Raw genomic sequence first — 15475 nt, forward strand, 5'->3', positions numbered from 1 at the left:
CAGGCGCGAAATCCGAATGTGCTGCTGAATGTTCTGTCAACTTAAGCGTGGTGATAATTCATGGCTTCTCACCTCTGGTGATTCGATTCCTGGACTCGGCATCACAAACATGTGAGTCGTAGAGTTTGTTTAGGCAAGCACTAACCCTAGAAGTAAGCTTTCCATTTTTTTTCCATGCAGTTCATGACAAGAACAAATCGAATAATGGTTAATCAACTCCTGCTCGGTTTTCTCCTGACTTTGACAGCATTTCATTCAGCAATGGGTGCTGGAGTCGGTAAGTCTCTCTCTACACTACCTCTTGCTATGGATTTTAAGGGGTTGAAAAATGTGCCTCGAAGGAGATCCAGATTATACTTAATTTAACCTAAATAAATGTTTTATTCTATAGAATACTACTTAGGCCCCGTCCACACGTATCCGGAAATTTTTGTATCCGCGAATTTTTTTTTGCGGATACGAAAATGTTTGCGTCCACACGCAGCGTATTCGAATCGTTTTCACCGTCCACACGTATCCGTTTTCGTAAAATTTGAGGATACGGACACAAAAATTTGCGGACACGTGTGACGCAACCCGTATCCGTAAGAAAATTATTGCGGATACAAAAATTTCCGGATACGTGTGGACGGGGTCTCAGATACAGAAACGCTCTTACAGAGCACTTGCATGTTACATCATTGCCGCCATCTTTGTTGACGATAACAAAGCATTCCTCATTAGCTTCTCTTGTTAGATCAACCAACATGGCGGCTGTTTCATAGTTATTCATACCTCAAGGAATTTTGAGTCACATGGTTGCACACACTCTATAGAGCTGTTAAGTGTGACGTAATTCGAACGAAAAACGACTCTCGGGTCCAAATTAATAATTACTTCTACAGACATTTTTCTGTTTTGTTTTTTTCTTTCTTCATAGCAGAATTTTCTATTCATATATATCTAATTGTTGAAGGTAGAAAATAAATCCTGGGAATAAGTTGTGGCGAGATTTTAGCGATATTTCGTGTGATTGGACCCGGAAATACGTCACCACTTAACAGGATTTTGTCGGCCAAACCCATTCGACCTGAGTTAGTTTTAGTTTCAGTGGTTTTAATGCTTTGCACTTGTTTTATTTTCAGTGTACAATTATCATTCATCTGACGTTACATACGGTAAGTATCTTACTATAGTCCCTATAAATATAAATCCGCCCTTCCTATACTTTAAGCTTCCTAGGATAATTACTCATTGTCAGCTGTCACAAATCCAAAATGGCGGACGCTTGATAGCTGACATGCGCAGCCTTGGAAAAGGCTCGGAGTTATCTTTCCAAAATAGCCGAATCGCGTTTATTTGTTTATGAATCTGTATTAAGTCGAGTGTTTTTCATTAATGCTGCTGAAAAATTACCTGGCTCGTGGACGTATTGACCATTCATCAAGTGCATGTTACGTCATAGCCACCATGTTGGTTGACGATAACAAAGCATTCCTTGTCAGCTAATTCTCTTAGATCAACCAGCATGGCGGCTGTTTTATTGTTATATATATATCTCAAGGGAATTTGAGTCATGTGGTTGCACCCTAGGAATAGATTTACCGAGGATTTGGCCAGGCTACTCGCGATCTGAGAAGCACTTGCGTGACGTCATGCCAAAAAGCGAAGAGAGTCGCCTGGGAAAAAGGCTGGAGTATCCTCAATACTCTTATCGGGACTTGAATACCACGCGCGCGTAATTGGAATCGGCGTCTCTCCTCCTATTAGCCCACTGCCGTGTTGTCTTACTTTGATCCGTATTTCTTTAGGTCCTTCTGGCTGGGATAAGACTTACCCGCAATACTGCAATGGCTCCAAACAATCACCGATCGACATCGATACTTTAAAGACCAACTATGATTCTACTCTTAGTTCTTTTACTTTGAGCGGTTTTAATAGCACACCAGCCGGAGCTCGATTCTCCGCCAGGAACAATGGTAATTCCTATGGAATTTTCTTTACACCCAATACGTTCTCAGTGTCTGGAGGAGGACTGATCGGTAGCTTCTCTACTCACAATATTCACTTTCACTGGGGTGGCGACAACAACAAGGGATCTGAACATACCGTAGATGGAAAGAAGTATCCGGCTGAGGTATGTATAATCTGAGTGACGTGATAATTACTATATCCAACCATTTTCCTTTATCATATCTAAGACGTCTCCAAACTTTTTACTTGATGTTTCTAAAAGTTTCATTTTTCACTGTTATTGTATTAAACACACACACGCAGTCCCGATACCAATCTCGTACCCACAGCCTGCTTTTTTTCTGGCCTGCGGTGAAGAACGAGGGCTCTGGCATAATCCATCTTTTGAGACCAGGATTTCTTGGACTTCCGGTATAACAGCGCACGCGTTCAAAGACTTGCCAAAAATTAAAATTATTTCCCCCTATTTTTACTATGATTTTTACTTTGATTTTGACTTCCATTTAATTATTGCTTATTTTGATTGTTTCGTATCTCACTTTCCAAAAATTGCGCATGCGCCAAGATATGGATCATGCCAGAGCTCTCGTTCTTCGCCGCAGGCCAGAAGAAACGCAGCCTCTGGGTACGAGATTGTCCCGATACTAGAGAACAACGTTTGCGCATGCGTGCATTTCAGCACGCTTTCTAAGAATTTTGAAGAGTTTGAGTGAGAAAATAAATGTCTGTTTTCTCCAAGTACACAAAAAAATTCGCGAGTGTACTTTTGTCAGACCAAGATGTTGTATTAACAAACAAGCATTGAAACGTAAATTTTGGCATTTTGTAAAGTCCAATTTATCAGGCATGTTTGAAAGTCAAATTTACAGGCAAGTTTACAACAGCATGAAAACGTTTTGACTAATTTGTTGCATACGGACTACGCAAACGTGTTTCAATCGTGTCCGCCGTCCAAACTAGTAACCACTCGTTTTCATTTAAACTTCAAATTAAACTACTGATTGTTCACTTTGATTCGAATTCCACAAGGTCTAAATGGGTTTTCAATTATTTTTAGGCTCACTTTGTTAACATCAACACCAAGTACGCAAATGTTTCAGAGGCTTTGAAACACGCAGATGGAATTGCAGTTTTGGGGACGTCGCTTCAGGTAAATATTAAACACGTTTTTAGAGTTTGGGTGCTGCCGGTTTATCCCATATTTAGTTCTATTATTATGATTATTATTTTATTATTACTAGGAATTAATGTTCAACTTTTACTTTTTAGGTCGGGGATGAAAATCCAGCTTTGACAAGCCTTTTGAAATACACGGCAAACGTGTCCATACGTAAGTCACATTGCGCATGACCAGCAATTACCAAAGGGAACCCACTTTAGAGAAAAAAGAATGAAAAAAACTGCCTTTGATTGGGTTTTTATATTTTGAGCAAAAGATTCTGTTCTACATGTTTAACAGGAAAATCAAGCACATCTTCAGCGAAAAACTCACAAAACTATGATATCTAATGTGATGGGCTCCCTGTATCTTAAGTATTTGTATCCAAATCTTTGACGGGTCAGAAAAGGAGAATACTTAACGGAGGTGCAAAACTTGCAAGTGTTTTTTCCATAGCGAGGAAGGGATGAGTAGTTAAGGTTATTAAGTAACCCTCCCGTTCCCTCGCCCTAAGAGGAGACATTTTGATTACGCATACGCAGCTCATCAAGACGTTTTTCTATTTATTTGAACAGCATCGAGACCAGATATTGAGAACATCACCTTGACTCACACACTGGCTTCTCTCTTACCACCAAACATCACGGATTTCTACCGGTACAGCGGTAGCCTCACCACACCTGCTTGCGCGGAAGTTGTCACCTGGACTGTGTTTAGGAACCCCGCTAACATCAGTGCCAATCAGGTAATAACCGATGAAACAAGTGAAACGACCTGACGAGCAAACTGGGGAGGCAGGGGACGGAATCAGGGATTGTGTAGCGATGAGGCTGGGGCTTCTAGATCTTAGGGGAGGGTCATTAGTAAACTTTTAATTATTATTTTTTGAGTTTCAAACCTTTTTATATTGATGAAAGCTGTTTCCTTGTTGACTTAATGCCAGCTAATCTGAGAGAAAATGTTAGCCAATCAGAATCAAGAAAATTTTCAAAACTGAGGTGTCACATTTTACCTTGAAATGATGGATTTCCAGGCCAACAAACGAAGTAAAAAAGTTAATAAGAGGTTGATAACAGTATCTTTATTGCAATACAGGCTTTGTGACACCTCAGTTTTGCAGTGACGTCATTTCTACGTCACTATTTCAGATCAGCCGGATAGGAAGGTCATGAATTTCTTAAGGCCGATTTAGACGGTACAATTTTCGCCTACAACTATCGTATACAACACGCTCGCGTCTGTTGTAGGCGAGTTGTAGGCTTGATTTACACGCTACGACTCGAGTTGTAGGATGGCGCGAGCGTGTTGTATACGATAGTTGTAGGCGAAAATTGTACCGTCTAAACCGGCCTTTACTGTGTGAAAGGGGAGGGCTACAACTATTTTTTAAAAAGTTGACTGAAAATCTCCAGCCCCCTTCCCCCCTCTTCAATAAAAACGTTCCTTTTCTTAGCTCGTGTGAATGCACATTGTAATTAGTTAACTTCGTAAACGGAAAGGTCCCACCCAGTAATCTTCTCAATATTTCTTTGACTGTAGTTGACTATGCTCCGAAGTCTAATGGAATCTGACAACACCACGTCTCTGGTAAACACATTCCGTGCCGTTCAACCAATCAATTCACGAGTCGTGAAGTCAAGCTTCAAGCCTTCTTTAAAAGGCCCAGATAATAGTGCTTATCACGTGACAAACACCTTGACAACCATTGTCTCTGTTGTCATGTCAATGGTTTTGTGTCTCCACAGCTTGTTTTAAGTGCTTTCGTTTGTAGGGCGTTTAGTTTTCAAATCGCAATTTTCGCATATTTTTTAAACCTGTTTAAACAATAGGACGTTTGCATGATGGCGTAATTTTACCCCCACTTCCCACTTATGAGAATACTAAGACAATTGGTGCTAATTAGAAGAAAGTGTACAAGGAAGTCTGGTAGCGGAGATCAATGACGCCATCATGCAAACATCCTATTACTTTCGCCTCTTAGGAGCTGAGCATGCGGACTAGAAAGAAAGTTGTTGAAATAAAACCTTGTTCATACTAGCGTCTCTCACTCAAAAACTACGCATATTTTTTCAAAACGTGTTAAAATGTCTTTAGCCACTTTTGGGCAAAAAGTACGGTATATAGCCCATGTTTTTCATCGACTTTGGGCCATTTCCAGACCTTTTCAAAAAATATCCATTATTCATGAAGGATGCAGATTAGGTCATTTCTGGCCATTTTTCGGCAAAAAGCATGGACTTTAGCCTATAGTTTTGATGGATTTTGGGTCATTTTCACACCTTTTCAAAACATATGCATAATTTCTGGAAGATGCAAAATAGGTCATTTTTAGCCATTTTGGGCAAAAAGCATCCACTATAGCCCATGGTTATCATCGATTTTGGGCCATTTTCACACCTTTTAAATAAATATGCATAATTTATGGTAAATGCCAAATAGGTCATTTTTAGTCATTTTTGGGCAAAAAGCATGGACTATAGCCCATGGTTTTCATCGATTTTGGGCCATTTTCACACCTTTTCAAAAAATATGAAATATTTATGAACTTTGAAAAATGGGTGTTTTTGGGAAAAAGCATAGACTATAGCCCATGGTTTTGATCGATTTTGGGTGCTTTTCACACCTTTTGAAAAAATATGCATAATTTATGGGGAATACAAAATAGGTCATTTTTAGCCACTTTTGGGCAAAAAGCATAGACTATAGCCCATGGTTTTGATCGATTTTGGGCCATTTTCACACCTTTTGAAAAAATATGCATAATTTCTGTAAGATGCAAAATAAGTCATTTTTAGCCATTTTTGAGAAAAAAGCATGGACTATAGCCCATGGTTATGATCGATTTTTGTCCATTTTCACACCATTTGAAAAAATATGCATAATTTCTGGAAGATGCCAAATAGGTCATTTTTAGCCATTTTAGAGCAAAAAGCATGGACTATAGCCCATGGTTATCATCGATTTTTGGCCATTTTCACTCCCTTTGAAGAAATATGCATAATTACTGGAAGTTGCAAAATAGGTCATTTTTAGCCACTTTTGGGCAAAAAGCATGGACTATAAGCCGATAGTTTTTATGGATTTTGAGCCATTTTCACACCTTTTAAAAAAATATGCATAATTTATGAGGAATGCAAAATAAGTCATTTTTAGCCATTTTTGTGCAAAAAGCATGGACTATAGCCTATGGTTTTGATCGATTTTGGGCCATTTTCACACCTTTTTAAAAAATATTCATATTTTATGGTGAATGCAAAATAGGTCATTTCTAGCCATTTTTGGGCAAAAAGCATGGACTATAGCCCATGGTTATGATCGATTTTTGGCCATTTTCACTCCCTTTGAAAAAATATCCATAATTACTGGAAGTAGCAAAATAGGTCATTTTTAGCCATTTTTGGGCAAAAAGCATGGACTATAGCCCACGTTTTTGATCGATTTTGGGCCATTTTCACACCTTTCAAAAAAGATATGCATAATTTCTGGAAGATGCAAAATATGTCATTTTTAGCCATTTTTGGTCAAAAAGCATGGACTATAGTCCATGGTTTTCATCGATTTTTGGCCATTTTCACTCCCTATGAAAAAATATGCATAATTACTGGAAGTTGCAAAACAGATCATTTTTAGTCACTTTTGAGCAAAAAGTATGGACTATAGCCCATGGTTTTGATCGATTTTGAGCCATTTTCACACCTTTTGAAAAAATATGCATAATTTCAGAAACATGCAAAATAGGTCATTTTTAGCCATTTTTGAGCAAAAAGCATGGACTATAGCCCATGGTTTTCATCGATTTTGGTCCATTTTCACACCTTTTGAAAAAATATGCATAATTTCTGGAGAATGCAAAAGAGTTCATTTTTAGCCACTTTTGGGGCAAAAAGCATGGCATATAGCCCAAGGTTTTTATCGATTTTGGGCCATTTTCAAACCTTTTGAAAAAATATGCATAATTTCTGGAACATGCAAAATAGGTCTTTTATAGACATTTTTGGGCAAAAAGCATGGACTATAGCCCATGGTTTTGATCGATTTTGGGCCATTTTTACACCTTTTGAAAAAATATGCATAATTTATTAGGAATGCAAAATAGGTCATTTTTAGCCATTTTTGAGCAAAAAGCATGGACTATAGCCCATGTTTTTGATCGATTTTGGGCCATTTTCACACCTTTTGAAAAAATATGCATAATTTCTGGAACATGGAAAATAGGTCATTTTTAGCCATTTTAGAGCAAAAAGCATGGACTATAGCCCATGGTTATGATCGATTTTTGGCCATTTTCACTCCCTTTGAAAAAATATCCATAATTACTGGAAGTTGCAAAATAGGTCATTTTTAGCCATTTTTGGGCAAAAAGCTTCTTCTTTATTTATTTTGCCACGGTAAAAACATCAGTCGATTGCCTAAAAATATTTAAAAGTAAAGATTTACGATTAAAAAGCTAGTTACTGTTTTACATGTTTGCCGTGGAGCCCTTAGTTACAACTTTTCTTACTGTACAAACTATCAATTTCCGTTTTAAATTTTCGTACTGACTTGACCTCTTTTATATTTAACGGTAGGTCATTCCACAATTTTGCCCCACTATAGCTGAATGATCGTTTTAGATATTCAGTGTGTGGCTTAGGTATTGACAGTTTATGATCATGATTTCGAAGGTTGTATTTAGTATGGTAGTCGGAGAAAAGGTTTTGTAAGTAAACTGGTGTACGTCCCTGCATCGTCTTAAACATTAGTAGGGCTTTTTGTTTTTTACGACGAACTGCAAGTGTATCCCAGTTTAATTGGTCAAGGAGATGGCTAGATCTTATGTCATAGTTAGATCTTGTGATAACTCTAGCCGCTCGATTTTGACGCTTTTGTAGTTGAACACATAGTTTATCACTTAATCCATCCCAAACTGCACTACAATAGTCCAGTTTGGGTAGAATTAAGGCTTCGTAGATTTGGATGGCACTATCGGTCGAAATAAATGGGCGAACACGTTTTAGAGCCCCTATACTTGAAGAGATTTTCTTCGAAATGTTGTTAACATGTTCTGACCAATTAAGGTTTTTATCGATAGTGACACCCAAAGATTTGGTGTGATCAACTTGTTTAACGCTAGCTCCATTAATCGCAATATTAATAGTGGAATCGCATTGCGCTGTGAACTTTTGGCGGGACCCAATAATCATAAATTCCGTTTTCGCTACATTCAAGCTTAGCTTATTTGCTAACAACCACTGATGTATATTAGTGAGTTCAGTGTTGATGCTTGGTTCCAAGTCTCCTACATTTTTACCATGAACGCTGATGCTGGTATCATCAGCAAACATTCTTGTTATGGCTTGCGCCAAACAATTTGGTAAGTCATTAATATACAGGAGAAATAAAAGTGGGCCTAAATTACTGCCTTGTGGTACACCGCAGCTCACAGTACAAGGCTCAGACAGACTTCCGTTAACACTGCACAGCTGAGACCTCGTCAGTAAATAAGAACGGAACCACTTGAGTGAGCCTTCATCTACACCATAATTCGATAGTTTGGACAAAAGAATTTCATGATCTATGGTGTCGAAGGCTTTTTGGAGGTCTATGAAGATTACTCCGTTAAGTAGTCCCTTGTCTATATTAACTGACCATTCGTTCGTTGCTTCGAGCAACGCGGTGACAGTGCTGTGCAGGGAGCGAAAGCCTGACTGGCATTCCGTCAATAACTGGTTTTCATTCAAATAATCGTATAGTTGATCATAAACGATCTTCTCAAATATCTTTGAAGCAGTGGGAATGACCGAGATTGGGCGATAATTGTTTAGGTCAGTTTTCTCCCCTTTTTTAAATATAGGCGTTACTTTCGCTATTTTCCACTCCCTAGGAAAAATGCCCATTTTAATAGATTGTCGAAAAATCACAGTGAGAGATGGTCCCACTGTAGAGGCGGACATTTTTAGCAATTTGTTGGGTATGTTATCTAAGCCTGCAGCTTTCTTTTCCTTTATACTTCCTAACAAGTCGCAAACAGTTTGCTCACTTGGAGGTTGGATAGCGAAAGTTTTACCAGTTGTAGGTTTCAGAAATGATTCAAATTTAATGTCAGATGGAGGTAATTTATTGGCTAGAGTCTGGCCTATACTTGTGAAATGTTCATTGAAAATCTCGGCCATCTCACTTGGTGAGGTTACTGATTTATTGGCAACTTTAATTTCGGAAACGCCGGAAAATTTGCTAGCCTTTCGAGCACTTAGATCATTAAGGAGGTGCCATGTTTTCCGAGGATCAGATTTATTTAGTGCTAAATTTTCCGTAAAGTATTTTTTCTTCGCTAATCTAATTTCGTTATTAATCCTGTTTCTCGATTCTTTGTATTTTTTCCAAAATAAATCACTGTCAGTGGAAATTGCTTTCCTTTTCAATTGGTCACGTGACCGCATTTTCTGTATTAGCTCCGTTGTGATCCATGGTGAGTTTTTCCTTCCCACACGCTTGTGGCGAACAGGCAGGTGGGAATCAATACACTCGGTTAGCAAGGTTTTCCAGCGAATCCACATATCATTCGGATCATCGTAAGACTTGATGTCTGACCATGGCAGTTGTTTGAGATCACTCAAAAATTTGTCTTGATCGAAATTTCTGAAGTTACGTACCTCAATTTTGCGAGCCTTTGACGGCTCGTAATGAATTTTTCTCGTCATGAATACTAAAGAGTGATCACTGATGCCAAGATGATACACACCTGACTTACTAATTTTGTCGGGAGTGTTTGTCACACATAAGTCAATTAATGATTTAGTGTTATGCGTTACACGTGTTGGCTCATTTAATAGCTGATAAAGCCCATAGATATCCAAAATATCAATTAAATTAGATGAAGCTAGGTTCGTTCTCGTTAGTTCTAAGAGATCGCAATTTATATCACCTAACAAATAATAATCGAGATTTGTCTTATCAATGCTATCTATGAGCTTTTCAAATGTCGTGAATAACTCGAGGGGTGAGTTGGGAGGGCGATACCAAGTACTAACTAAGAATGATTTTGATCGTGGCTTAAAGATTTCTATAGTGATGAGTTCTAAGATCCCATCATCAAAGTCGTCGCGTCTTTGATAACTCAGGTTGTTTCTCATGTAAATACATACGCCTCCTCCGTTTCTACCATTCTGAGATCGATCTTTTCTGACAATATCGAAACCCTCTATATGTAACTCAGAATCCATAATGGTAGAGTCTAATTTTGTTTCATTGATTGCCAGGACATCAATTTCAGGAGATGCGGTGAGAAACACCCGTAATTCATCAATGTGCGCAACTAAGCTATTAATATTTTAGGAAGCCATTGTTAAACCACGACCAAATATTTTGTCTAAATTACGTGACTTACCCTTGTTCCCTTTCCCTTTTTTGTTCATTTTCACACCTTTTGAAAAAATATGCATAATTACTGGAAGTTGAAAAATAGGTCATTTTTAGCCACTTTTGGGCAAAAAGCATGGACTATAGCCGATAGTTTTTATGGATTTTGGGTCATTTTCACACCTTTTGAATAAATATGCATAATTTCTGGAAGATAAAAATTAGGTCATTTCTAGCCATTTTTGGACAAAAAGCATGGACTATAGCCTATGCTTTTGATCTATTTTGGGCCATTTTCACACTCTTTGAAAAAATATGCATAATTTCTGGAACTTGCAAAATAGGTCATTTTTAGCCATTTTAGAGCAAAAAGCATGGACTATAGCCCATGGTTTTGATCTATTTTGGGCCATTTTCACACCTTTTGAATAAATATGCATAATTTCTGGAAGATAAAAATTAGGTCATTTCTAGCCATTTTTGGACAAAAAGCATGGACTATAGCCCATGGTTTTGATCGATTTTGGGCCGTTTTGAAACCTTTTGAAAAAATATGCATAATTTCTGGAACATGCAAAATAGGTCGTTTTTAGCCATTTTTGGGCAAAAAGCATGTACTATAGCCCATGGTTTTGATCGATTTTGGGCCATTTTCACACCTTTTGAAAAAATATGCATAATTTCTGGAAGATGCAAAATAAGCCATTTTTAGCCATTTTTGTGCAAAAAGCATGGACTATAGCCCATGGTTATGATCGATTTTGGTCCATTTTTACACCTTTTGAAAAAATATGCATAATTTCTGGAACATGCAAAATAGGTCATTTTTAGGCATTTTTTTAGCCATTTTAGAGTAAAAAGCATGGACTATAGCCTATGGTTATCATCGATTTTTGGCCATTTTCACTCCCTTTGAAAAAATATCCATAATTACTGGAAGTTGAAAAATAGGTCATTTTTAGCCACTTTTGGGCAAAAAGCATGGCATATAGCCCATGGTTTTGATCGATTTTGGGACATTTTCACACCTTTTGATAAAATATGCATAATTTCTGGGGAATGCAAAATAGGTCATTCTTAGCCATTTTTGAGCAAAAAGCATGGACTATAGCCCATGGTTTTCATCGATTTTGGGCCATTTTCACACCTTTTGAAAAAATATGCATAATTTCTGGAAGATGCAAAATAGGTCTTTTTTAGCCATTTTAGAGCAAAAAGCATGGACTATAGCCCATGGTTATGATCGATTTTGTTCCATTTTCGCACCTTTTGAAAAAATATCCATAATTACTGGAAGATGCAAAATAGGTCATTTCTAGCCATTTTAGAGCAAAAAGCATGGACTATAGCCCATGGTTATCATCGATTTTTGGCCATTTTCACTCCTTTTAATAAAATATGCATAATTACTGGAAGTTGCAAAATAGGTCATTTTTAGCCATTTTTGTGCAAAAAGCATGGACTATAGCCCATGGTTTTCATCGAATATTTCACACCTTTTAATAAAATATGCATAATTTATGGTGAATGCAAAATAGGTCATTTTTGGCCATTTTCGGGCAAAAAGCATGGACAATAGACCATGGTTTTGATCGCTTTTGGGCCATTTTCACACCTTTTGAAAAAATATGCATAATTTGTGTACTATAAAAATAGGTTATTTTTAGCCATTTTTGGGCAAAAAGCATGGACTATAGCCCATGGTTTTCATCGAGTTTGGGGCATTTTCATACCTTTTGAAAAAATATGCATAATTCATGGGGAATGCAAAATAGGTCATTTTTAGCCATTTTTGGGCAAAAAGCATAGACTATAGCCCATGGTTTTGATCGATTTTGGTCCATTTTCACACCTTATGAAAAAATATGCATAATTTCTGGAAGTGGCAAAATAGGTCATTTTTAGCTATTTTTGGGTAAAAAGCATGGACTATAGCCCATGGTTTTGATCGATTGTTGTCCATTTTCAGACTTTTTGAAAAAATATGCATAATTTCTGGAAGTTGCAAAATAGGTCATTTTTAGCCATTTTTGGGCAAAAATCATGGACTATGGCCCATAGTTTTGATGGATTTTGGGTCATTTTCACACCTTTTGAGAAAATATGCATAATTTCTGGAAGATAAAAATAGGTTATTTTTAGCCATTTTTGGGCAAAGAGCATGGACTATAGCCCATAGTTTTGATCGATTTTAGGCCATTTTCACACCTTTTGAAAGAATATAGACAATTTATGGGGGATGCAAAGAAGGTTATTTTTGGGCATAAGAAATAGAATTAAACGATGATTATTTTTCTATTAGTTTATGAAATCGCACGATCTCGAGTACAATTTAGGGCGAGTGCAATTATGGAACTTTCAAAACATTACGAGTGTCTATTAATTCCAAATTGTACGAGAAGATCGTGCGATTTTTTGTATATAGTTCACTCAACAAAATTTCAGTAAAAAATGCGAAGCGACGCCGTTTATCTTTGTCTATTTGGCGGCCGATTTTCAGTCCATGCATCGCGCAACTGAAATGCATAAAAAAGATTAGTTCTTACGGCTTTAAAAATTTATTTATATGTTTTTTAAGTACAAAATGATAGAAAATAATTGTTTTGATTTTGTTTTGGCCGTGTTGCCATAGCGACTTAATTCGGTACTCTTACGGAGTACAATTAACGCTATAATTGTACTCCTCTCGACCAATCAGAGTCGAGTAATTTTGTTGAGTGTACTATAAGATGTGAATTAAAATGAGTTTGAGAAACATACCGTATAATTATGCGCGGTCCACACTTGAACCAATACTCCATTTTACAGTTCCGTTCCGAGCCGAGGCTGGAGTTTCCGCGCATGATAAAAAGTATAGTTTTGCTATGCGCGGAAACTGCAGCCTCGACTTGCAACTATTATTCGTGGTCACTCGAATGGTACTGTAAAATGGAGTATTGGTAACAAGTTTGTTTAGATAAGTGAATAAACAGTTAACATTCTGCTTAGGCCTAGGGCAAACGTCGAACTTTCCATGCGCCGAACTTAATTACATCAAAGAATGCCGCCTCATTATCACGTTTGCCCTAGGCCTTACATTGCGTAGGGATTGTTTAATCGCAGTGCGATCTCAGTAAATTTGTATTCGATTGTTGCGAACAGGTAACAAATTGTCTTACAAAGTTAGAACATTCCCGAAATTTGGTTCAAGTTCAACACGGGCCTTATTGCTTCGTGTTCAACGGGGCGGTTCCAAACATTTTTATTAATGTAATAATATAATGAATGCAATAATATAATTAATAGGATAATATAATAAATATAATAATGTTATTATTTAATATATAGAGGATATTACATGGGCGCGCGGAGATACGAAATTTATCTTCGAGTGTTGAAAAGATCTCTCACAAGTGAGCGACGCGAACGAGTGAGAGATTTTCAACACGAGAAAATAAATTTCGTATCTCCAAGCGCCCATGTAATATTCTGTTTATTATATAATTATCCATAAAATCAACTTAACAAGCTTTTTATTGTTATAAAAAGTTTTTATTTATAAACTAATAGCTTAAATACACATGGTAATGATATTTTCACATGTGAAAATATCAGTTTTTCGAAAAGGAGAAATATAGGTATTTTATGGATAATTATATGATAAAACGATATAATTAGTATAGGAAATCGCACGATCTCGAGTACAATTTGGAAATTAATAGACACGAGTAATGTTTTGAAAGTTCTTGTAATTGCACGAGCCTTTAGGCGAGTGCAATTAAAGAACTTTCAAAACATTACGAGTGTCTATTGATTCCAAATTGTACGAGAAGATCGTGCGATTTTTTGTTTATAGTTCACTCAACAAAATTTCAGTAAAAAATGCGCATCGACGCCGTTCACCTTTGTCTATTCAGTCCATCGCGCAACTGAAATGCATAATAAAGATTAGTTCTTACGGCTTTAACATTTTATTTATGTTTTTTAAGTACAAAATGATAGAAAATAAATGTTTTGACATTGTTTTGGCCGTGTTGCCATAGCAACTTAATTCGGTACTCCTACGGAGTACAATTAACGCTATAATTGTACTTCTCTCGACCAATCAGAGTCGAGTAATTTTGTTGAGTGTACTATAAATATAATAATATCTTTATTTCTATAGCGCTTTTACATCAGATGCGCAAAGCCCTTTACAACAACTAATCGGCTACATTAAGAAATATTTAAAATTAGTAGTTAAATAAAGATATCGATTACTAACATCTCTTTGGTATTATGAATAACTTGATTTAAACAAAATAAATAAATAATTAATACAAAAACTTAAAAACTAATTATAACATATAGTGTTAGAAAAAAAATGATGATAATAATAATAATAATTATTATTATTATATGACCGTGAATCTTAGAGCCTGGACACTAGCAAATCGAGCAATCTGATTGGATAGATCGCATCGCGGACTGGTCTAGATTCTCCGGTATTAACCGGTCCGATCGCATATTAATCTTACGGTGAAAACATTTTGTCCTTTTCAATGAAAAGTGATCATATAATAAAACTCTTATCAACCGAGCTTGGTCGGTCTGTACGGGATAATCTTCACCTCGATCGGGTACGGACCTCAGTCAAGATTATCCCGTACAGACCTCCCGCTCGGTTAATAAGATCTGATTATTGATAATAATTATAATAAAAATTGTCCTAGATTTTCTAGCGGGTTATAAGAAACAACTTGTACATGATATGGAAAGTGTAGGCATAGATGATGGACAAAACTTGATAAGACAATGCCAAAAATGGGTGATATCGCAAAACTGCGAAATAGTTAAGGCATTCTACACCTTTGAATAGACATTTGTTAGTGGCACACTAAGGATATAGCCTAGAACTATAAAAGTTCTGCTTTATTCTTGTAAAGTATTACGCATACTGAAAGTTTAAATAAACGAAGATAATAATAATAATAATAAATCAAATATATATCGCGATTCACTAATTAGTCTCTTAGTATTGTCGTTTCTGATTGGCTAGCTAACGCG

At 36.7% G+C, this 15475-nt stretch overlaps 1 protein-coding gene across 1 annotated transcript; it reads left to right on the plus strand.

The window, feature by feature from the left end:
* The first annotated feature begins 261 nt into the window (after positions 1-261).
* On the plus strand, positions 262-5835 carry LOC148909953 (carbonic anhydrase 2-like). Its single transcript, XM_089032481.1, has 7 exons — positions 262-277; positions 1125-1157; positions 1791-2116; positions 3011-3103; positions 3223-3283; positions 3688-3857; positions 4652-5835. Exons 1-7 carry the CDS (start codon positions 262-264, stop codon positions 4865-4867), a joined length of 915 nt encoding a protein of 304 aa, XP_088888607.1. The 3' UTR covers positions 4868-5835.
* Positions 5836-15475: the final 9640 nt, after the last annotated feature.

Source organism: Actinia tenebrosa, unplaced genomic scaffold, assembly GCF_029948245.1.
Source record: "Actinia tenebrosa isolate PJP-AT-01 unplaced genomic scaffold, QUT_ActTen_1.0 PGA_scaffold1__47_contigs__length_23844297, whole genome shotgun sequence".
Lineage (NCBI taxonomy): Eukaryota > Metazoa > Cnidaria > Anthozoa > Actiniaria > Actiniidae > Actinia > Actinia tenebrosa.

What these genes read in the sequence shown, in the direction of transcription:
- LOC148909953 (XM_089032481.1), top strand. An exon ending in CACGGCAAACGTGTCCATAC is followed by an intron (nt 3,284 to 3,687) that starts GTAAGTCACATT and finishes TTATTTGAACAG; the next exon opens with CATCGAGACCAGATATTGAG. An exon ending in CTAACATCAGTGCCAATCAG is followed by an intron (nt 3,858 to 4,651) that starts GTAATAACCGAT and finishes CTTTGACTGTAG; the next exon opens with TTGACTATGCTCCGAAGTCT.